This window comes from Bos indicus x Bos taurus, chromosome 10, assembly GCF_003369695.1.
Source record: "Bos indicus x Bos taurus breed Angus x Brahman F1 hybrid chromosome 10, Bos_hybrid_MaternalHap_v2.0, whole genome shotgun sequence".
In the NCBI taxonomy this organism is placed as follows: Eukaryota; Metazoa; Chordata; class Mammalia; order Artiodactyla; family Bovidae; genus Bos; species Bos indicus x Bos taurus.
The window spans coordinates 18,868,551-18,892,178 of NC_040085.1; the positions used below are offsets into that span (position 1 = coordinate 18,868,551).

A 23,628-nucleotide genomic window follows, 5' to 3' on the forward strand; every position below is an offset into this window, starting at 1 on the left:
AAAAATAAAAGCCATATGATTATCTCAATAGATGCAGAGAAAGCCTTTGACAAAATTCAACATCCATTTATGATAAAAAAAAAAATCTCTCTAGAAAGCAGGAATAGAAGGAACATACCTCAACATAATAAAAGCTATATATGACAAACCCACAGCAAACATTATTCTCAATGGTGAAAAATTGACAGCATTTTCCCTAAAGTCAGGAACAAGACAATGTGCCCACATTTATGACTACTATTCAACATAGTTTTGGAAGTTTTGGCCAGAGCAATCAGAGCAGAAAAAGAAATAAAAGGAATCCAAATTGGAAAAGAAGAAGTAAAACTCTTACTGTTTGCATATGACATGATCCTTTACATAGAAAACCCTAAAGACTCCACCAGAAAATTACTAGAGCTAATCAATGAATATAGTAAAGTTGCAGGATATAAAATCAACACACAGAAATCCCTTGCATTCCTACACACTAATAATGAGAAATTAAGGAAACAATCCCATTCACCACTGCAATGAAAAGAATAAAATACTCAGGAATATATCTACCTAAAGGAACTAAAGGCCTATATATATAAAACTATAAAACACTGGTGAAAGAAATCAAAGAGGACACTAATAGATGGAGAAATATACCATGTTCATGGATCAGAAGAATCAATATACTACCCAAGCAATCTATAGATTCAATACAATCCCTATCAAGCTACCAATGGTATTTTTCACAGAGCTAGATCAAATAATTTCACAATTTGTATGGAAATACAAAAAACCTCGAATAGCCAAAGCAATCTTGAGAAAGAAGAATGGAACTAGAGGAATCAACCTGCCTGACTTCAGGCTCTACTACAAAGCCACAGTCATCAAGACAGTATGGTACTGGCACAAAGACAGAAATATTGATCAATGGAACAAAATAGAAAGCCCAGAGATAAATCCATGCACCTATGGACACCTTATCTTTGACAAAGGAGGCAGGAATATACAATGGAGAAAAGACAATCTCTTTAACAAGTGGTGCTGGGAAAACTGATCAATCACTTGTAAAAGAATGAAACTACAATAGTTTCTAACACCATACACAAAAATAAACTCAAAATGGATTAAAGATCTAAACATAAGACCAGAAACTATAAAACTCTGAGAGGAGAACATAGGCAAAACACTCTCCAACATAAATCAGAGCAGGATCCTCTATGACCCACCTCCCAGTGCCGGGGTCCAGCCCCGGCTGATCCAGGGTATTCGAAGCGGGGACGGCATTGGCAAGGATCAGGATACAATAGCTTCAATTAGATATTAATTAAAGATATAAAGAGTAATAGAATAAGGATAGCTCAGTAGGAAAATTCAGTGGAGAAAAGAGGCTGAGTAGCTTGGTTTACGCGGGAGACCAATAAAACTTCAAGACAAGAAGCTTGCACCACTTACGTAGGCCACAGGCGTCCTTCCGTTCTCCCGAAAGAGAGGAGACACTGAGGCCTCCCCGGTCGGATCTTAGAAGCCCAGGCATAATTAGTAAGCATGGTGGGTTCCGTGCTCCAGATGGAGACTCAGCCAGAGTGAGAGAGAGAGTGACATGGGGAGACCAGTATTTCGAGAAACTGATCCCAAGTCTTTATTTTCCATGGTCTACTTTTATACACTGAGATGTTATGCAAAAGTCACCTGGGGTCAGCAGTCCTGACTTTTATCAGTCAGGTGCTTCATACAAATGTATACACGGGTCTTAGGGGTGTTACATCATCTTCTGGCCAGGGAGCCTGCTGACAATTTATGACCCTCTCCTTGTGACAGCGATCAGTCAACCAGGACACTTATTTCTCCAGGGGTGATTATTCTTAAAACAGACGCCACCCAAATAAAGTTACATTCCTATAGGGTGAGGGTGTAGTGGGTTTTAGTTAAGGAAAGAATTTAGCCTAAGGTCTAACGTGATTAATATCAAAGGTTAATACTTATTTCTTCTGTGTATTCATTAATGTGTGTAAGGGCAGGGGATATGGAGACTTAGCAACAAACATTGGCTCAACAAATGAAAAACCCTTCACCAATACAATTTCTAATCAGCCCATTATACTTATACTAATAGTTTTCTAACTTTTCTAAGGAACCTGTTTTTAGAAGGTTTAAAGCATCTCATGCCTCTCACGGTTGGGAGGCTGTGAGCAATCACATGTGGCCAGACAAGCCTGTCAGGCAGGCTAGAGAACCTTCAGAGGAGTTTGTAAGTTAAAACATTCTTGTCCCACCTAAGAGTTTTTATTAACTGGAGCTCTAAGTTAACTCCTTCTCTGAAAGAGGTGGTGGGGGACAGCCCCCCGTAAAGTCAGAGGTGTAGGTGAGAGCACAAAGTAGTAAAGTAGGCAGGCTCTGGTTATGGGGGTAGATGCTCGAGGATTTCCAGGGGGACTCCTGAGGCTCGATCCCGCCTTTGCGTATGTCGAGCCTCCTTCCTCATGACCTTTGCCACAGGTGGAGTACCTCACTCTGGCCCCCAACATCCCAGAATATAGGAAATAAAAGCAAAAATAAACAAATGAGATCTAATTAAAATTAAAAGCTTCTGCACAACAAAAGAAAGTATAAGCAAGGTGAAAAGACAGCCTTCAGAATGGGAGAAAATAATAGCAAATGAAGCAACTGACAAAGAACTAATCTCAAAAATATACAAGCAACTCCTACAGCTCAACTCCAGAAAAATAAATGACCCAATCAAAAAATGAGCCAAAGAACTAAACATTTCTCCAAAGAAGACATACAGATGGCTAACAAACACATGAAGAGATGCTCAACATCATTCATTATCAGAGAAATGCAAATCAAAACCACAATGAGGTACCATTTCATGCCAGTCAGAATGGCTGTGATCCAAAAGTCTACAAGCAGTAAATGCTGGAGAGGGTGTGGAGAAAAGGGAACCCTCTTACACTGTTGGTGGGAATGCAAACTAGTACAGCCACTATGGAGAACAGTGTGGAGATTCCTTAAAAAAATGGAAATAGAACTGCCTTATGATCCAACAATCTCACTGCTGGGCATACACACTGAGGAAACCAGAACTGAAAGAGACACGTGTACCCCAGTGTTCATCGCAGCACTGTTTATAATAGCCAGGACATGGAAGCAACCTAGATGTCCATCAGCAGATGAATGGATAAGAAAGCTGTGGTACATATACACAATGGAGTATTACTCAGCCATTAAAATAATACATTTGAGTCAGTTCTAATGAGGTGGATGAACCTGGAGCCGATTATACAGAGTGAAGTAAGCCAGAGATAAAAACACCAATAGAGTGTACTAACGCATATATATGGAATTTAGAAAGATGGTAACAATAACCCTGTATGCGAGACAGCCAAAGAGACACAGATGTATAGAACAGTCTTTGGACTCTGGGAGAGGGCGAGGGTGGAATGATTTGGGAGAATGGAATCAAAACATATATAATATCATATAAGAAATGAATCGCCAGTCCAGGTTTGATGCAGGATACAGGATGCTTGGGGCTGGTGCACTGGGATGACCCAGAGGGATGGTATGGGGAGGGAAGTAGAAGGGGGGTTCAGGATTGGGAACACGTGTACACCCGTGGCGGATTCATGTTGATGTATGGCAAAACAAATGCAATATTGTAAAGTAAAAAGAAAATAAAAGAAAGAAAGGTGGGCTGTGGAGGGAGGTGGGAGGGATGTTCAAGTGGAAGGGGACATGGGTAAATCTATGACTGATTCATGTTGATGTTTGGTAGAAACCAACACAGTACTGTAAAGCAATTATCCTTCAATTAAAAATAAACAAATTTAAAAAGAAAAGAAAAAAGAAGAGACATTACTCTGCCAACATAGGTCCATCTAGTCAAGGCTATGGTTTTTCCAGTGGTCATTATGGATGTGAGAGTTAGACTATAAAGAAAGCTGAGCGCTGAAGAATTGATGCTTTTGAACTGTGGTGTTGGAGAAGACTCTTGAGAGTCCCTTGGACTGCAAGGAGATCTAACCAGTCCATCCTAAAGGAAATCAGTTCTGAATATTCATTGGAAGGACTGATGCTGAGGCTGAAAGTCCAATACTTTGGCCACCTGATGTGAAGAACTAACTCATTGGAAAAAACCTTGATTCTGGGAAAGACTGAAGGTGGGAGAAGAAGAGGGCAACAGAGAATGAGATGGTTGGATGGCATTACTGACTCAATGGACATGAGTTTGAGTTGACTCCAGGAGTTGGTGATAGGCAGGGAGTCCTGGTGTGCTGCAGTCCATGGGGTTGCAAAGAGTCAGACACAGGTGAGCGACTGAACTGAACTGAACTGATCTGAAAGACCAATAATTCACACATATTTTTAACTGATTTTTAATTCAGACATTTCTGAATTTCCTTAGTCAATTCTTCTAGCTTAATCTAATCACCAAATGATAAAGATTTTGGTGCTTATATTTGTCTTTGATAAGAAATTTAAATCCAAATGTTCAGGGATAAGAATGTTTTTGATGAGCGATAGCTCTAGACATGGTCTATGAACCTAGAGAAATACTTTCTTAGAATGAGTGTTTCCCCTATAAACCTACACCTGTGCTGCCACAGTACTAACCCCTTCCTGTCTGTGAATGCAATTCCCTACCCAGGTCCCTACAGCAGGTGGATGTATCGATTAGAACTCTGGGTTTTGGTACAGGTCCCTCCTACATGCCTCTCACTGTGGGCTCACTCAGTGCACAGAAATACTCTGCAGAGTCCTCCAGTTGTGAAGCTGAGATGGTAAGTGATGAATTTGCTTGCCTTCTGGAAATTCAATGAGTAGCAACCTTCTGCAGCATTTGGCTTGTTATAAGAGTCCTGGGGAATGAGGAAGGTCATCTCCCCACTGCTGTGTTGCTTGTACCAGAATTAGACCATAAGTTGTATCACCAGTGTCATATGTGCAATCCAGGGTCACAGTTTCTTTCTCCTGCACTGACTTTGGTGGTTGGTCTTGAGTTACGTTCTGGGCAATACTGGATCCTAGAGGAAAAAATAGATAGAAGTAGACTGTAGCCATGAAATTAAAAAACACTTGCTTCCTGGAAGGAAAGCTATGGAAAAGCTAGACAGTGTATTAAAACCCAGAGACATTACTTTGCCAAAAAAGATCTGTATAGTCAAATCTATGGGTTTTCCAGTAATCGTGTATGGATGTCAGAGTTGGACCAGAAAGAAGGCTGAGTGCTGAAGAATTGATGCTTTCAAATTGTGGTGCTGGAGAAGACTCTTGAGAGTCCCTTGGACAGCAAGGAGCTCAAACTAGTTAATCCTACAGGAAATCAACCCTGAATATTCATTGAAAGGACTGATGCTGAAGCTGAAGCTCCAATACTTTGGCCACCTGAGGCAAAGAGCAGACACATTGGAAAAGACCCTGATGCTGGGAAAGATTGAAGACAAAAGACGAAGGGTGCAGCAGAAGATGAGATGATTAGATAGTATCACGGACTCAATGGACGTGAATTTGAGCAAACTCCAGGAGATAGCAAAGAACAGGGGAGCCTGGCGTTCTGCAGTCTGTAAGGTTATAAAGAGTCAGACACAGCTTAGCTACTGAACAAAAACAATAGAGATTTAGGAACAAGTGAAGTAGAATAAAGAAATTCTACTTTACACTCAGCTAGGCTTCCTTCCCAGGGTACCCTTAAGACTGCCTGTTTCTTTGGTCCTTAGGTCACAGAGGAAGCACAATCCCATCAAGACCATCCTTACCTAAACACAGTGAAGCCACGACCACCTTCAGAAGGCTGGAGAGAAGCATGTTTCAGCTCTTCCACTAGATGGAAAATATCTTCAATGTCAAGGCTTTGCAAGGTGAGGTGAGCCTGGCAGGGTGAGGGAAGAATTGCTGGGTATGTGCTGCTGCTGCCCCACAACAGGAAACAGGGGTGAGTTGATGTAGCAAGTTGAGTAACAAGTTGATGTAGTTAGTTGAGTAGCAAGTTGATGTGGGTTACATCAACTTCTCTATGAACCAGGTGAGAGTCCTACTCACCCCAAACTTCCTTTTATATTAACCAGTTCTTCAACTGATAGCAATTACATCTTAAAATAAACACGAGTTAAATTTGATATTGCAAAGAAGCACCCCCCCACACACACACACACACACAATGCTGTGTTGGGTCATTGCTTCTGTGAAAGAAATGAGTGAGTAGCTCTTATTTAAAAATATTATCTGCAATGTATTATGGAAATAATGTAAGACATACTAACCATGCATCCTCACTTCTGTGTTCAGTTCTTCCACCTAAGGTAGAAATAAATCACTTTATGGTAAGAAGGCAAAGCACTTTAGCTCTTCTATTCTGCCTATGGTTACACTAATACTTCTCCTCACTATCAATATTTTCAGTTGCCCATCTTGGGGCCAAAGCAGGAAAATCTAATTATCCTTTTCTAAAGGGTTTAGGCTGAGGTTGCAGAGATTGACTCCTGTCACAGAAACCCCCTTTTATTCTCTACTAATTTAGACAGTCCAGCTCTGTAGATATCTTAGTTTTGTCATTAGGTTATCAAACCTTTGAATTTATATTCATCCCATTAACTCAACTGGGACCATAAACGAGCCATACCAAACTGTTATATATCCTGTATGCCCAGCTCTAAAAGAAGTACATAACAGGTGATCTCATACGCCTCCATAAGACAGCTAACCCTAAGATCACCATTGATTCCACCCCCAAGCCTACACCTGTGCCACCACATCCCTAACCATTTCCTGTCTGTAATAAATCTTTGTGTATGAATATAACAGGAAAGCCATGCCTAGAGATATGACTCTACATCATGGCAAACAACAAAGACCCACTGCCTATCACAGCCTATTTCTTGATAAATTAGCCAAAACTTATCTTCCCCCGATAGCTCAGCTGGTAAAGAATGCACCTGCAATGCAGGAGACCCCAGTTCAATTTCTGGGTCAGGAAGTTCCACTGGAGAAGGTATAGGCTACCCACTCTAGTATTCTTGGGCTTCCCCTGTGGCTCAGATGGTAAAGAATCTGCCTGCAATGCGGGAGACCTGGGTTCGATCTCTGGGTTGGGAAGATCCTCTAGAGAAGGGAAAGGTTACCCACTCCAGTATTCTGGCCTGGAGAAATCCATGGACGGTATAGTCCATGGGGTCACAAAGAGTCAGACATGACTGAGTGACTTTCACTTCACTGTTCACTTCACATCTTCCTGTCTCAGTAATGACAGCCTCAGCGAAATTGTTTGAAGAATCTTTAGATTTTGAAGTGGAATCTCTATTAAGTTTAATGGAACCACATACAGTAGGAATTGTTCTCTAATTTAAAAACACCCAACTTTTTCTAACAACTGGTTGACTAAATATGAAATATCATTCATTTCTCTTCATATTATTTAAGTCTTTTAAACTTCTCAATTAAAGGATCTTATGACTGTATTCTGTTACTCAAAATACATCCATACCCAGAACAATTCTTTGGACAGTCTCATATCAAACTCTGAATTTATATTTTTTTAATTTTTGAAATGAGTTCGATATGGGGGTGGGGGGTGCTTCCCTGGTAGCTCAGCTGCTAAAGAATCTGCCTGCAATGCAGGAGACCCCAGTTCATTTCCTGGGTTGGGAAGGTGCCCTGGAGAAGGGATAGGCTACCCACTCCAATATTCATGGGCTTCCCTGGTAGTTCAGTCAATAATCTGCCTGCAATGTGGGAAATCTGAGTTTGATCCCTAGGTGGAAAGATCCCCTTTAGGAGGGCGTGACAACCCACTCCAATGTTCTTGCCTGAGAATCCCCGTGGACAGAGGAGACTGGGTGAGCTACAGTCCATGCGGTTGAGAAGAGTTGGACACAACTGTAATACAGTTTCTGTAACACAGACCTGGGGGAGGTAAGAAAGGACAGCAGCCAGCCCCTCTGTAGGAGATATGATAACCCTGTACTGCTATCAGCCCCTAAAATATTGTTTTTTAAAAGTGGATACTTCTACAGAGAGGCTGGCTGCTGTCCTTTCTTACCTCCCCCAGGTCTGTGTTACAGAAACTGTATTACAAACAAGAAAAGCTGACAGATCTACGGCCACTTCTCACCTCACTTGTAGCACAGAGGTTCTACGTCAGGCATGGTAGGCTGAGAATACTGGGTCCTCTTGCCCTCATCCCGGCTCATAGAGTAGTGATTTCATGCTGGCAAAGGCAAATCAAGAAGACAAAAGGCTACTGTTCCCTTCTGTCACACTTCTCATAACACAGGGATGTCACTCTGAGACAAGCAGCCAACTGTCCCTTATTACAGGTCCAGAGCAGTGGCTCAGGTGTTATGCCCACGGAAAGAAGCAGCTGTTAAAACAGAGGTCTCCCTTTGAGAAGACTTTATATGAAACCATCATTGGGAAGCCCAAGTTTCAGGGTGCTGTTGAAAACAATGGAGATGCTTATGGTAAACAATTGGAGAAGGCTGCAACTCAATGAGATCAACAAGTTAATTCATAGACAACAACTTAAAATCTTAACAGAAAGTACAGGAAAGGGGGATAGCTAGGAAAAGTCCTCTCTGGTCTGAAGATCTCAAAGAAAAGTTTCAAAGGCTGGCTCTGCAAACAGGCTTGATTTAATTAGATGAGACCTGGGAACAATTTATGGCTTCATAGCATTGTTGAACGGAGAAGGCACTGGTAACCCACTCCATTACTCTTGCCTGGAAAATCCCATAGACAGAGGAGCCTGGTAGGCTGCAGCCCATGGGTTCGCTAAGAGTTGGACACTACTGAGCGACTTCACTTTCACTTTTCACTTTCATGCATTGGAGAAGGCAACCCACTCCAGTGTTCTTGCCTGGAGAATCCCAGGGACGTGGGAGCCTGGTGGGCTGCCATCTGTGGGATCACACAGAATCGGACACGACTGAAGCGACTTAGCAGCAGCAGCAGCAGTACTGTTGAAAAAAAATCAGCCAGAAATTAGTGGAGTCTATTGCCTAAGTGTAATACAAACAGAAGCAAATAGTCTAGCATAGAAATTAGAGAAAAAGACTGTTAAAGAGCCTTGCTAAACCACTGCTGCATCAGGATGTCTGAGAATGTACCCAAGACTATATCCTTTGAGGAACAACATCATAGGCTGTAAACTGTGGGAAAAATTAACTTACCTGAAATAGTCAAGTCACTAGGCAAATAAACAAGCAGATAACAGCAAGTGCCAGAGTAGTGGAAAATGGATAGCCAGAATTGCTGTAATAAATGTGGTAGCCTGAAAAAGGGCTCCCAAAGTTATTCAAGTCCTAATGCTTGGAACCTAAAAATATGACTGTAAAAACAATACCTTCCTGGACACACACAGTCTTCCAAGATGGAATGTGAAAGAAAAAGAAAATTTGAACAGACCAATTACTAGTAATTAAGTTGAACCAGTAATCAAAAAATTCCCGAGAAACAGAAATCCAGGGTTATATGCTTCAAGAAGAAATTCAACTGAATATTTAAAGAAAAATTAGTACCCACCCTTTGCAAATTATTCCTAAAAATCAAAGATTAGGAAATGCTCTCACTCTCATTCTCTGAGGCCTACAATATCCTGATACCAAAATCAGACAAAGATTCTACAAAAAAGAAAATTCAGGCCAATATTTCTGATGAATATAGATGCAAAAATTCTTTTTTTGTTTTCTTTTTTTTAATATAAATTTATTTATTTTAATTGGAGTTTAATTACTTTACAATATGTATTGGTTTTGCCATACATCAACATGAATCCACCATGGATATACATGTGTTCCCCATCCTGAACCCCCCTCCCTCCTCCCTCCCCATACCACCCCTCTGGGTCATCCCAGTGCACTAGCCCCAAGCTAGATGCAAAAATTCTTAACAAAATAGTAGCAAACTGAATTCAACAAAACTTGAAAGAATCACACATCATGATCAAGAGATTTATTTCAGATGTGCAATGATGGTTCACTATCCACTAATCAAGCAAGGTGATATACCATGTTAACAGAATAAAGGATAAAAATTACATGACTATGTCAATAGATGCAGAAAAAGATTTTGACAAGATTTAACATTCATGATAAAAACCGTCAACATATTTGGTATAAAGAGAGCATGCCTTGAAATAATAGACCATTTGTTACAAATCTACAGCTGACATCATACTAAATGGTAAAAAACTTAATCTTTTTCTCTAAGATCAGTACCAAGACAAGGATGCAACTCTCACCATTTCTATTTAACATAGTACTAGAAGTCCTAGTCTAAGTAATCAGATGGGAAAAAGAAATGATTGGCATCCAAGTTGAAAAGAAAGAGGTAAACTGTCTCTAATTACAGACAGCATGATACTCTATATAGAAAATTGTAAAGACGCCACCAACAAAATAGAAACAATCAACAAAGTTGATTACAAGATAAAGTTTCAGGATACAAGATTAATATACAGAAATCTGTTGCATTTCTATACACTAATAATAACTATCAGAAAGAGAATTTAAGAAAGCAATCCAATTTCTAGTTGAATCAAAAAGAATCAAAAGTACCTGGCATAAATTTAACCAATGAGGTGAAAGACCTGTTCTCTGAAAACTGTAAGACATTGTTGAAAAGAATTTAAGACAATGTAAATTGAGAAAGGAAGCTGAGATGCTACAGTAAACAAGAGTCCATGGCTTTTCATTGGCTGAGTCCTTGCCAGGAAATAAGAGGCATATTTCATCTGCCCTTTGCCCTCTACTATGTCCACAGGTCCTGAGAGATCCCCCTGTCTCCCAACCCTATTTAATTGAGGTTTCTGTTTAATACTTTTTATACCTTATAGGACAGAGACAGAAAGATATTTGACTCCAAAAGAGGAAGGTGAGGGAAGCAAGTTCTAGTGATTCAAGAAGGAGTCATGAACCAAAGAATTTAGTTGGCCTTCAAAAGCTAAAAAAGGCAAGGAAATGGATTATCCTTTAGATCTCAAGAAGGAATCAACTCTTCCAAGACCTTGACTATAGACAGTGAAATGGGTTTAAGATTTATTGCATCCAGAATAATTCTCTTCTAAGTTACCAAGCTCATATTAAACATTGAGTAAGGTTTATTGTTCTTATTCACTTTGCTGCACTCATAGGATGGGATGATGCAAGTGTCTTTTGGGACACATTCTGGTGAGGAAGATATGAACATTCTTGAGACTTCTAACTAATCAGGAAAACAACTTTATTGGAATTATTTTTTTCTCTGAATTCTTCTCACTTTTTACCACTTTTCAGTTCAGTTCAGTTCAGTTCAGTCGCTCAGTCGTGTCTGACTCTTTGCGACCCTATGAATCACAGCATGCCAGGCCTCCCTGTCCATCACCAACTCCCAGAGTTCACCCAGACTCACGTCCATTGAGTCAGTAATGCCATCCAGCCATCTCATCCTCTGTCGTCCCCTTCTCCTCCTGCCCCCAATCCCTCCCAGCATCAGAGTCTTTTCCAATGAGTCAACTCTTCACATGAGGTGGCCAAAGTACTGGAGTTTCAGCTTTAGCATCATTCCTTCCAAAGAAATCCCAGGGCTGATCTCCTTCAGAATGCACTGGTTGGATCTCCTTGCAGTCCAAGGGACTCTCAAGAGTCTTCTCCAACACCACACTTCAAAGGCATCAATTCTTCGGCGCTCAGCCTTCTTCACAGTCCAACTCTCACACCCATACATGACTACTGGAAAAACCATAGCCTTGACTAGACAGACCTTTGTTGGCAAAGTAATGTCTCTGCTTTTGAATATGCTATCTAGGTTGGTCATAACTTTCCTTCCAAGGAGTAAGCGTCTTCCAATTTCATGGCTGCAATAACCATCTACAGTGATTTGGGAGCCCAGAAAAATAAAATCTAACACTGTTTCCACTGTTTCCCCATCTATTTCCCATGAAGTTATGGGACCAGATGCCATGATCTTCATTTTCTGAATGTTGAGCTTTAAGCCAACTTTTTCACTTTCCACTTTCACTTTCATCAAGAGGCTTTCCTCTTCACTTTCTTCCATAAGGGTGATGTCATCTGCATATCTGAGGTTATTGATATTTTCCCCCACAATCTTGATTCCAGCTTGTGCTTCCTCCAGTCCAGCGTTTCTCATAATGTACTCTGCATATAAGTTAAAGAAGCAGGGTGGCAATATACAGCCTTGACAAACTCCTTTTCCTATTTGGAACCAGTCTGTTGTTCCATGTCCAGTTCTAACTGTTGCTTCCTGACCTGCATACAAATTTCTCAAGAGGCAGATCAGGTGGACTGGTATTCCCAGCTCTTTCAGAATTGTCCACAGTTTATTGTGACCCACACAGTCAAGGCTTTGGCATAGTCAATAAAGCAGAAATAGATGTTTTTCTGGAACTCTCTTGCTTTTTCTATGATCCAGCGGATGTTGGCAATTTGATCTCTGGTTCCTCTGCCTTTTCTAAAACCAGCTTGAACATCAGGAAGTTCATGGTTTAGGTATTACTGAAGCCTGGCTTGAAGAATTTTGAGCATTACTTTACTAGCGTGTGAGATGAGTGCAATTGTGCAGTAGTTTGAGCATTCTTTGGCATTGCCTTTCTTTGGGATTGGAATGAAAACTGACCTTTTCCAGTCCTGTGGCCACTGCTGAGTTTTCCAAATTTGCTGGCATATTGAGTGCAGCACTTTCACAGCATCATCTTTAAGGATTTGAAATAGCTCAACTGGAATTCCATCACCTCCGCTAGCTTTGTTGGTAGTGATGCTTTCTAAGGCCCACTTGACTTCGCATTCCAGGATGTCTGGCTCTAGGTCAGTGATCACACCATCGTGATTATCTGGGTCGTGAAGATCTTTTTTGTACAGTTCTTCTGTGTATTCTTGCCACCTCTTCTTAATATCTTCTGCTTCTGTTAGGTCCATACCATTTCTATCCTTTATCAAGCCCATCTTTGCATGAAATGTTCCCTTGGTATCTCTAATTTTCTTGAAGAGATCTCTAGTCTTTCCCATTCTGTTGTTTTCCTCTATTTCTTTGCATTGATCGCTGAGGAAGGCTTTCTTATCTCTTCTTGCTATTCTTTGGAACTCTGCATTCAGATGCTGATATATTTCCTTTGCTCCTTTGCTTCTCTTCTTTTCACAGCTATTTGTAAGGCCTCCCCAGACAGCCATTTTGCTTTTTTGCATTTCTTTTCCACGGGGATGGTCTTGATCCCTGTCTCCTGTACAATGTCACGAACCTCATTCCATAGTTCATCAGGCACTCTATCTATCAGATCTAGGCCCTTAAATCTATTTCTCACTTCCACTATATAATCATAAGGGATTTGATTTAGGTCATACAGCATACTATGATTGAATATTTAATTTTTGTCCTCTTATCAGCTATTCTGCTAGTTCCAAGTTAGAAGTCTGTAGTGCAGAAGGAAATACAGATTGAGAAAGGAAGATAAAGACCAAAGTTCATAATCTGTAGGGCCAAAAAGTGGCTGTGATTAAAACTGTACGAGTGTAGGTAAGAAATAATCAACACTGCAAATGCCCTGTGGTGGCTTCACGGTGTGACTGTGGCTGGAAGAGGGGCTGAGCCCACGGAGGGTTTGTGTAGAGGCTGCAGGTGCCTGGGGAGCACTGTGCTGCACAGCACAGAAGTAAGTGCCTGAGTCTGTGGTCTGCGAAGAGGAAATGTGCAGTGAGCTGCGACGTTCTTTAGGGATTGTCGTGGCGTTTAATCTTCCATCTTGTTTTGTTCCTGAAGGAATGTTAAACAGGTGGATAAGGCGGCCACTGGGGTTCTGAAGATACCACTGTACATTGCTCACGGAGGCAGAAAAATTGCACCTCAGCATGTGGCTGGCTCCCTCCTGGAGACTCAAGGCCGGGGGACTCTGCTCCACATCCAGCCCTTGCACACCTGATGAGAAACAAACAGTCACAGGAGAGGGTCATTGTAACTCTGACAAAATCGTGGAAGTGACCTCCCACACACACACACAACTCCCATAGATGATGAGAAGGATAGAAAGTCTGCAGGACTTGTAAGTTCCTCTCTCTCCCTTAACAATACTACAGCTGCTCAATCCTTCAGACGCCCCTCTGGGGCAGCCCCAACTCACAGCAAACCTGGGCAAACAAAAGCCCCAGCACAGTGCCTGCTAGCCTCTTCATGATGCTTCCTCTTCTTACTGAGACATTTTCACTGTAAGATACTTCACTAAACCCTGAGGGAGGGAGTGTCATAAGCTGTTGTGGAAATGTTCCTGCTCCTGCAGCCAGTCAGCTCACCCAACAAGTCCTGCTCATGCCCTCACTTTGTGACAGGAAGCCCCACCCTCTCACCTCAACCAATTCAGAATGGGCTGCAGAGGAGTGGAGCAGAGTGGGAAATAGAAAGGTCATTATTTTAGGACTTGAGGGGCATTTTCTAAGAACATTGCAGTGAAGGTAGACTCTGATTTTGAATTTGTGGAGGATTTTAGGGAAGAGAAAACAAAAATTAATTATCTAGCCATAGTTTTAGTCTCAGATGGCATGGATGCAGAAGATTCTTGCATAATGAAATATTTTCTCAGGAGTTCTCGGGATTCTTTTTTTTTTTTTTTTTTTGCATCTCCTGTGTACAAACCTGTGATTCTGAAGGATGCTCACACATCAGCACAGTATTCATTTCAGTCTTGGCTGGAACACTTTGCAGTATTAAGCAGTTTCATTTTTAAATTATATATATATATATATATATATATATTCTAGACTGAACCTACATAAATTACCTACATATATTATTTTGAATCTCTAGATGGGCACTGAAATTATAATTTTATTTTTTTTAATTTTTATTAAAACATATAATTTTAAAATAAAAATAAATTTTAAATAAAATTTCAGGTTTAAATACATCATATTTTATTTATTTTGTTATTTTTTAAATTAGAGGATAATTGCTTTACATTGTTGTGTTAATTTCTGCCATACAACAATGAGAATCAGTCATGGTTATATATACATATATATACCATCCCTCTTGAGCCTCCCTCCCCTTTTCCATCCCAACTCTCTAGTTCCTCACAGAGCACCAGTATGGGCTCCATCTGATATATCGCATCTTCCCACTAGTTATCTATTTTACACTAAATACATTTTAACTGTTGATTATTGCTATTTGGATTCTGCTTTTTACCTCTAGTAGGTTATTTTAAAAGAACAATAAGTATTTTTTAAAGCATATGAAAAAAAATTCTGCTTTTTCTCAGAGTCTATGATTAATAATGGTTCCCTGTATATGAATTTAGAGGTAAAGGGGATAGAAAATGAGGACTTGTATATTTTCACTGAAGTAAAACTGAAGTGATCTGCAGACTCTCAGGAACAGATGGACAGTTCGAGACCGTTGCAAATGTTGACTAAAGGAACTGTGAGAGACAGTGTAGAAAAATAAAAGTAATAATAATTATTATTGGCCACACAGTGTATATTAGAGAAATAAAATTAGAAGAGAGAAAAGAGGAGAGGGGCAACCAGAGTGGGTCAATTGGAACTTTGGCACAAAAATGCACTTAACCTAGAATGCCTGTTATAGGTGACCACTGGATAAACAAAGCCTTTTATTCCTTCATATTCTATTGTCTGGACATACAAGAAGAGATAAGGAAGTTCAGTAGAGGTAGGAATAGTTGTACCTCCACTTCAGGGGGCCCCTTTAGAGCCAGTGATGTGATTGTCAGGCGGGTCACTGACTGGCCTCCAGTTCTTCCTGAAACAGTAGCGCTAAATCAATGAAACCAGGACAAATCTGTCTATAATAAGACAATGTCTCTGTTCAGATTTCAACCAGAACTGGTTTGTTCTATAGAGGCAGGAGCATGGAATGTAATGTTACTGATTCCCTATGAAGAGCATTCCCAACAGGAGAAGGGTGGTGGAGAATCTGACTATGCAGAAATTAAGATGAGAGCCATATTGTGGAAGATCTTCCCTAAGGAGCAGGAGGGAATGCGCCAGTGTGCTGAGTGCTATTACAAGGAAATCTGAGATTCAAAAGATCATTATTTAAGCAAATTATAGTGACTGTCAGGCAGAAATTCTTCCTTGACAATGATGGCTTCTAGTGTTGAACCTATTCAAATGTGTACCTCAGTGAGCTGAGAGATACAGAAGCTCATAGGAGTGAAATGGAACTTTTGCTGGAGGTGACATTTCCAGTTTATGCAACATCACCCCCTGGAGGACAGCAATTGGAACAAATCCTACCTTGAGACTTTTATGCCATATTTCCTCCCCATTCTTACCAGGGTTGAATTTCTTCCCATTCTAATTTGATGAGTGTTTTCAGGGGTTCATTTATCCAGTGGTCACCTATAACGGGCACTCTAGGTTAAGTACATTTTTGTGCCAAAGTTCCAAGTGACCCACTCTGGTTGCCCCTCTCCTCTTTTCTGTATTCTAATTAAGTTGTTGTTGTTGTTCAGTCACTAAGTTGTGTTCGACTCTGAGGCCCCATGGACTGCAGGATGCCAGGCTTCCCTGTATTCACTATCTCCCAGAGTTTGTCAAATTGATGTTCACTGAGTCAGTGAAGCCATCCAACTATCTTGTCCTCTGTCACCATCTTCTCCTCCTGCCTCAATCTATTCCAGCATCAGGATCTTTTCAAATGAGCTGGCTCTTCACATCACATGGCCAAAGTATTGGAGCTTCAGCAGCAGTCTTCCAAAGTATATTCAGGGTTGATTTCCTTTAGAATTGATGGTTTTGATCTCCATGATGTCCAAAGACTCTCAAGAGTCTTCCCCAGCACCACAACTCAAAAGCATCAATTTTTCAATGCTCAGACTTTATGGTCAAACTCTCACATCCATACATGACTACTGCGAAAATGATAGTCTTGACTATACAGATCTTTGTCAGCAAAGTGATGTCTTTGCTTTTTAATAGACTGTCTAGGTTTGTAAGAGCTTTTCTTCCAAGAAGCAAGCATCCTTTAATTTCATGGCTGCAGTCACCATGCAGGGACTTTGCATACCTAGAATATAGTATCTGCCACTGCTTCCACTTTTCCCCTGCCTATTTGCCATAAAGTGATGGGACATAATGTCATGATCTTAGTTTTTCAAATTTTCAGTTTTAATCCAGCTTTTTCACTGTCCTCTTTCACCCTCATCAAGAGGTTCTTTAGTTCCTCTTGGCTTTCTACCGTAAGCGTGGTGTCATCTGCATATCTGAGGTTATTGATATTTCTCCCAGAAATCTTGATTCCAGATTGTGATTCATCCAGCCCAGGGTTTTGCATGAGGTATTCTGCATATAGTTAAATAAGCAGGGTGACAATATACAGCCCTGACATACTCCTTTCCCAATTTTGAGCCAGTCTGTGGTTCCATGTCTGATTCTAACTGTTGCTTCTTGACCCACATACAGGTTTCTCAGAAGACAGTGGTGGACTTCCCCTATCAATGTTCCTTTCAGATATCAAAAGTGGGTTTTAAAAATGCAAATAGCTTCATATGAGAAGAAATGAAATACAGGTAGACATGCAGTGAGAAGGTTGAACTAAACCAAAATCTGTCGGGAGCCACATTAGGCATTACTGACAAAATGGAGGCACGGCCCCAGCCCCCTCTCCTCATTCCCCAGGCACGGACCCGGGATTAAGGAGTTAGGCCTTGTAATTCTGACTTGTCTTTTCCTCTCCTCGGCTGAGTTGACTGAAAAGGAATAGTAATGTGCTTATTGTTCTTGAGAGGAGCATGAGGAGGCACAAAGCCTTCTGCAGCTGGGCTCAGAAAATAATTCATAAAGTTAATCATTGACATTTGTTCAAGGACTTTTACAAAAGAGTGTTCCAGGATGAGCACATAGGCCGTAGCTTGAGGCCATGGGAGGAATTGATATCTGAAGCTTATTTGTGAGGAGAATGTTTATGGCAAAAGAGTTTACTGAATTTAGGGCTTAGAAATAATTAAAACAGTTAGAAGTTAAAGATTTAAGGAATGTTGTAAAGTTAGCATATTTTATTATAGCTTATAGAAATTAGAAATTTTTAGAGACTATAGCTAGAAGCCTTTTTAAGAGACAGTGAGCTCAGGATGTTAGGGGCAAACAGGATTTAGGAAGATAAGTAGTAAACTGAGGAATGTAGCATGAGTTACTATGTAATCACAAGTTAACTATAGGACACATTAGAGGAAGTAGATAATAGATGATAAGGCCAATTCCGAGAGAATCATTGAAGCAGGAACTCTGTTTGAAGAGCAACAATGATTTATGGAGATAATAAATCTGGGAGAGGGGGAACTGAAAATGTCAAACCTCTGGCCTAATGTTTTTGTAAAAGTATAGAAGAGAATCTTAAACTTGAAATAAATAGGCAGTCCAAGAAAACTGAGAGGCTGTCTCATTCGCCGACACCATTCACCTCTCCAAATTGAATCCCTGGCTGCTGGAGTTGGACTCTGGCAAAAATCAAACTCTCACCAATGACTTAATGAGGCATAATCAACTGTTCTGGTATAAAACATGCAGATTTTCTTGCCAGGTGTGTGAGAAGAAGGTGTCTGTCCATGTCTCATTCATGAATGTGAAGAAACACCACAGAAGGTCTAGCTCTTAGGATGTAGCAACAGTGGAGTTTAAATGTTGACCTAGTTGAACCACATTATTTTGCTTGATATCTTTGAGTAATCATTTAGTGCATTTTAAACCATGGGAAAAGAGGCTAGAGATCTGACTCACTGAGGCCAATATACTGGTGGAAGTCAAGGTTAGTGATGTTCAGTACAGTCTAGTTAGTTGAGGGAACTACAGTGACTGGAATGCCTATTAATCTATTTCCACTTCCCCCTGATTACTGAAAACACTGTGGTTCATTGGCTTTCCCTTTTCCAATCCACACATAGCTCTTCCTCAACCCTGGTCCCAGAGCAGAAGCAGGCAAGGCTTTGGGCTTGCAGTGGGCTTAGCGGCACTGTGTGGAGGTACAGAAGTATGTGGCTGAGTCTTCAGTCCTCTGATATACAGGGAGCTGTAGCCCTCCTTAGTATTCAGAGTGACTCTCACTTGTCCTTGCTCTTTTTCATCCCCATTTACATTCACTACAAACAGGTTCTTGGGGGCTTTTTGCAGGTTCCCATCTGTACTGTGTAAAACATAGAAAGAGCTGGAAGGGGAACTGCAGGTGAAATTGGGACTCTATCTTTTCTGAACATAGCGAAGGAGGACGCTGTTCCACAGTCAAGAGCCTGTTCACTCCTGTTCAGAAAGACAAGGTCATACATAGAAAATAATTTATCTACAGAGTATTCGTTGTCTTCACATTCCCAAATATTAGAACCTGGAGGTGCCTGACTGTGCCCCACCCCCACCTTGCCCATCACCATCCCAGACTGCTCAGAATGTCTTCAGCAGCCTCTGGACTTATGACCAGGATGAAACCACAGGATCAGTAATGAGGCTAGAAAAGTTCTCCTCTCCATTTATCCTGATCAAGTATCTCCAACATGGAAAGTTCTACAGCCTAGATCTGTGGAACATTCTGCTTCAGGTAATAGGATTCTGCATCTGGTTGCCCAGCCAATAAGAGAGGATAACACATACATGTGCTAGAAATACCCCATTTCTGCCCTCGAATCAGTTTCCTGTGGTTCAAGGAGGGATCAAATTCTGCTTTCTTGAGACCAACTTCACAAACATTAAGGATATCTCTCACGAGCTCACAATGCAAAGAGAGCCGACAACCTTTCAGAACTGGGTTGCCTTAGGATGGGCTGCTATTATTCAACTTGAGAGAGATTGGAATTGCAAATATGGAAGGAAACACACTTTGGTTAGGAATCTTTTACATAAAATTTCAATAAAATTTATAAACTTTCAAATCCCAATTTATAAATGTGCACAAGTCTTATGGTTAAATTATTTTTCTGCACAGCATTCTAATAGAAAAGTTATGCAATAGAGATATTATTTCCAACTTACAAACAAGAAACTTAAGCTGAAAGAGATCAAGTAAATTTGAGATCACACATATGGTAGGCGGCATAGTAAAAATCACATTGCATATCTATCTGGCTAAGTAGTCTATAGTGTTTGGAATCTGCCACACCACCTACATTTGTGACACTCAGTAAATGTGTAAGTGCTAGCAAAGGTATATTCTAAAAATACTGGGAACTTACTTTATGGTTATTCTTCCTAATAGCACCAAAACGTGCAACATCTGGTGAATGGATAAACGAAATGTAATTCATTTGCCAGTGAATTGCTATTCATCAATAAATATAAGTGAAATACTAAAGTATGCTACAAGATAAATAATTTTTAAAAATTATGTTAAGGAATAATAGCCAGACACAAGATTGCATATTTTTTTTCTTTTTTTTTAAATTTTATTTTATTTTTAAACTTTACAATATTGTATTAGTTTTGCCAAACATCGAAATGAATCCACCACAGGTATACCCGCGTTCCCCATCCTGAACCCTCCACCCTTCTCCTTCCCCTCCCCTCCCTCTGGGTTGTCCCAGTGCACCAGCCCCAAGCATCCAGTACCGTGCATCGAACTTGGACTGGCGACTTGTTTCATACATGATATTATACATGTTTCAATGCTATTTTCCCAAATCTCCCCACCCTTAATATTCACAAAAGGAACTTATAAAATTATAAATGTGGTCAGTGGTAGCTATGGGGCCAAGCATGGAAATAAAGAACTATAATTGGGGATGAAGGATAATTTACTAAAAATTATTAAACTGGAAATTCAAAATGGATGAATTTTAGGGAATGTCACTTATACCTCAGTAGAGTTGCTTAAAAATAAATAAGAATTTTGTTCTGTCTTATCTGTTACAGTCCAGGTAGAACGTTAGTTTAACTCAACATGTACATATTTATTTAAACACGTGATTTGGGGCCCACAATTTCCCTAGAACCTTTGAAAATTATAAAAGCAACGTTATCTGTGAGCTCAATATGTAGTTGGAAAAATAAAATGCATCCAGGAAAATTTATTAGTACAAGATAGCATTAAGACTGTTCAGAATCTAAATCTACTTCTTAGAATCTGGTACTGCAGATTGACTGCAAAACCTTCTTTCCAGTGAACAACTGAAATAAGCAAAGGAAACAGCATGGTTGTTGTTCAGTCGCTAAGTTGACTGTTTGTGACCCCAGGCACGCTAGTGTCCTCTGTCCTCCACTATGCCCCGGAGTTTGCTCAAATTCATGTGCATTGACTCAGTAATGTTATCTAACCACCTCATCTCATCTCACCTAAACAGTATGGGGTAGGTGATAAAAATCAGAGCAGTGCCTTCCACTTGTGTGCTCAGTCGCTCAGTTGTATCCGACTCTTTTCAACCCCATGGACTGTAGCCCGCCAGGTTTCTCTGTCCATGGGGATTCTCCAGGCAAGAATACTGGAGAGGCTTTCCATGCCCTCCTCCAGGGGATCTTCCCAACTCAGAGGTCAAACTCAGGTCTCCGGCATTGCAGGTAGATTTTTCACTGTCTGAGCCACGGGGAAAGCTCATGAATACTGAAACTTAACTCATGTTCTGAAAGAGAAACAGGATTGGAAGGTCTCAACAGCTAACTCTTGACTTACCTTCCTAAGAAAAGAGATGCAGCTATGGTTAATAAAGGAATATCTGAAAAGTCTCATTAATGTCTCCTATTTAGAAGTATAAATGTATGTTTCAGGAGGGGACATGAGACTAACAATAGTGTAATGTATTGTTAGTTGCCCAGTTGTGTCTGACTCTTTGCAACCCATTGACTGAAGCCCACCAGGCTCTACTGTAATTGGGATTTTCCAGGCAAGAATACCAGAGTGGGTTACCATGCTCTCCTCCATGGATCAAACCCGTGTCTAAACCGTGACCCAGGGATTGAACGCATGTCTCTTACATCTCCTGCATTGGCAGGCCAGTTCTTTACCAACTAGCACCACCTGTGAAGCCCTGACACACAGAAGTCACTACAGATTGATTTCTTTTTTCTTTTCTCCAGATCACAGCAATCAGCCCACTAGAGGAAAGGATTTTGAGGACATGACCACACCATTCAGAAAACTCATTTGCTATGGAGCTTATTTCTGATGAGACTACTAATTCCTTGATAAATTTACCCACATCTTGGAGGGTCTGTGTCCAAATCAGGAAGTATAGGGCTCCAATAGCAGGAAGCATTCCTTCAACTAATATGACAGAATCCTGAAATCTAAAGCTATCTTAATTATCTGAAATAGAGGCCAAGCCAATTGACCACTAGATAAATTAAATCAATCTGCCTGAAGTGGCTTGCATGGTAAAAATGTTGACAACTCTCAATTAACAAATCAAAATGAGTCCAACTTAATCTTTTATTTTAGAGTTTGAGTAGTGTGAACTCTAGAAATACTTTTATCTTTTGCACTACACACACATATATATTAGTTTCCCAAGTGGCTTACTGGTAAAGAATCCACCTGAAAAGCAGGAGACACAAGTTAGATCACTGGGTCAGGGAGATACCACGGAGAAGGAAATGGCAACCCACTCCAGTATTCTTGCTTAGGAAATCCTGTTGATAGCAGAGCCTGGCAAGCTACCGTCTACCGGGTCACAAAAAAGTCAGACATGATTTAACGACTAAACAACAATATATATTGCTGAACCATTCCTGGGCCCACTTGCTCATGTGGGTTGCAGTGAAGCAAAATGCAGTGTTTATCACAGGGCACCAAGCAAGTAGTCCATGCAGCCAGGACTCAAAATCCTAGAATTCCCAGATGGCTGTGGGGAAAATGTTTTAAAGATAAGGTGAGGGAAGGGAGTTATGGGGTTCATAATCAGCTTGTGGACATTCTTCTGATTCATTGCTGGTGAGTTAATCAGGAGTCAGCACAATCAACCTTTTGTTTACAACCAGTCTTAGATCTGGTGCTTCCAGAGTAGCTGAGACAGTAAAGCATCCACCTGCAATTCAAGAGCCCCAGGTTTGATCCCTAGAGAAGGAAGATCCCCTGGAGAAGGAAATGGCAACCCACTCCAATATTCGTGCCTGGAGAATTCCATGGACAGTGGACCCTGGCAGCTACAGCTCATGAGATCACAAAGAGTTGGACACGACTGAGTGACTAACACACACAGTCTGAGGTCTAGCACTTATGAGCACATACAGGTAACTTATTCCACTTGGTAGGGGTTTCAGATTCTGCAAAACAGCTCAAAGAACATGTCTCAGAATGTTACACACCGTCCTTGGGGGGGATCTGAAGGTCCTTGACTTTGTTTAATGGCTAAACTATTGGAGAAGATTCACGAGAGTCCCTTGCACTACAAGGAGATCAAACCAGTCAGTTGTAAAGGAAATCAGTCCTGAATATTCATTGGAAGGACTGATGCTGAAGCTGAAGCTCCAATACTTTGGCCACCTGATGCAAAGAACTGACTCATCGGAAAACACTCTGATGCTGGGAAAGATTGAAGGCAGGAAGAGAAGGGGATGACAGAGGATGAGATGGTTGCATGGCATTACCAACTCTATGGACATGAGTTTGAGCAAGCTCTGGGAGTTGGTGATGGACAGGGAAGCCTGGTGTGCTGCAGTCCATAGGGTCTCAAAGGGTTGGACCTGACTGTGCGACTGAATTGAACTGAAACTATTATTGTTTTGTCTTGCTTGATTGTTTTCT

General features: G+C 40.8%; 1 pseudogene and 1 gene segment (V, D, J or C); both read right to left on the bottom strand.

Annotated features, from left to right (window-relative positions):
- Positions 1-1,761: 1,761 nt before the first annotated feature.
- LOC113899388 lies at positions 1,762-5,781 on the bottom strand (annotated as a pseudogene).
- Positions 5,782-13,456: 7,675 nt separating this feature from the next.
- LOC113899562 lies at positions 13,457-14,176 on the bottom strand. The segment is given in 2 exon segments: positions 13,457-13,875; positions 14,078-14,176. Coding segments are annotated over 2 exon segments (471 nt in total).
- Between the last annotated feature and the right edge of the window lie 9,452 nt (positions 14,177-23,628).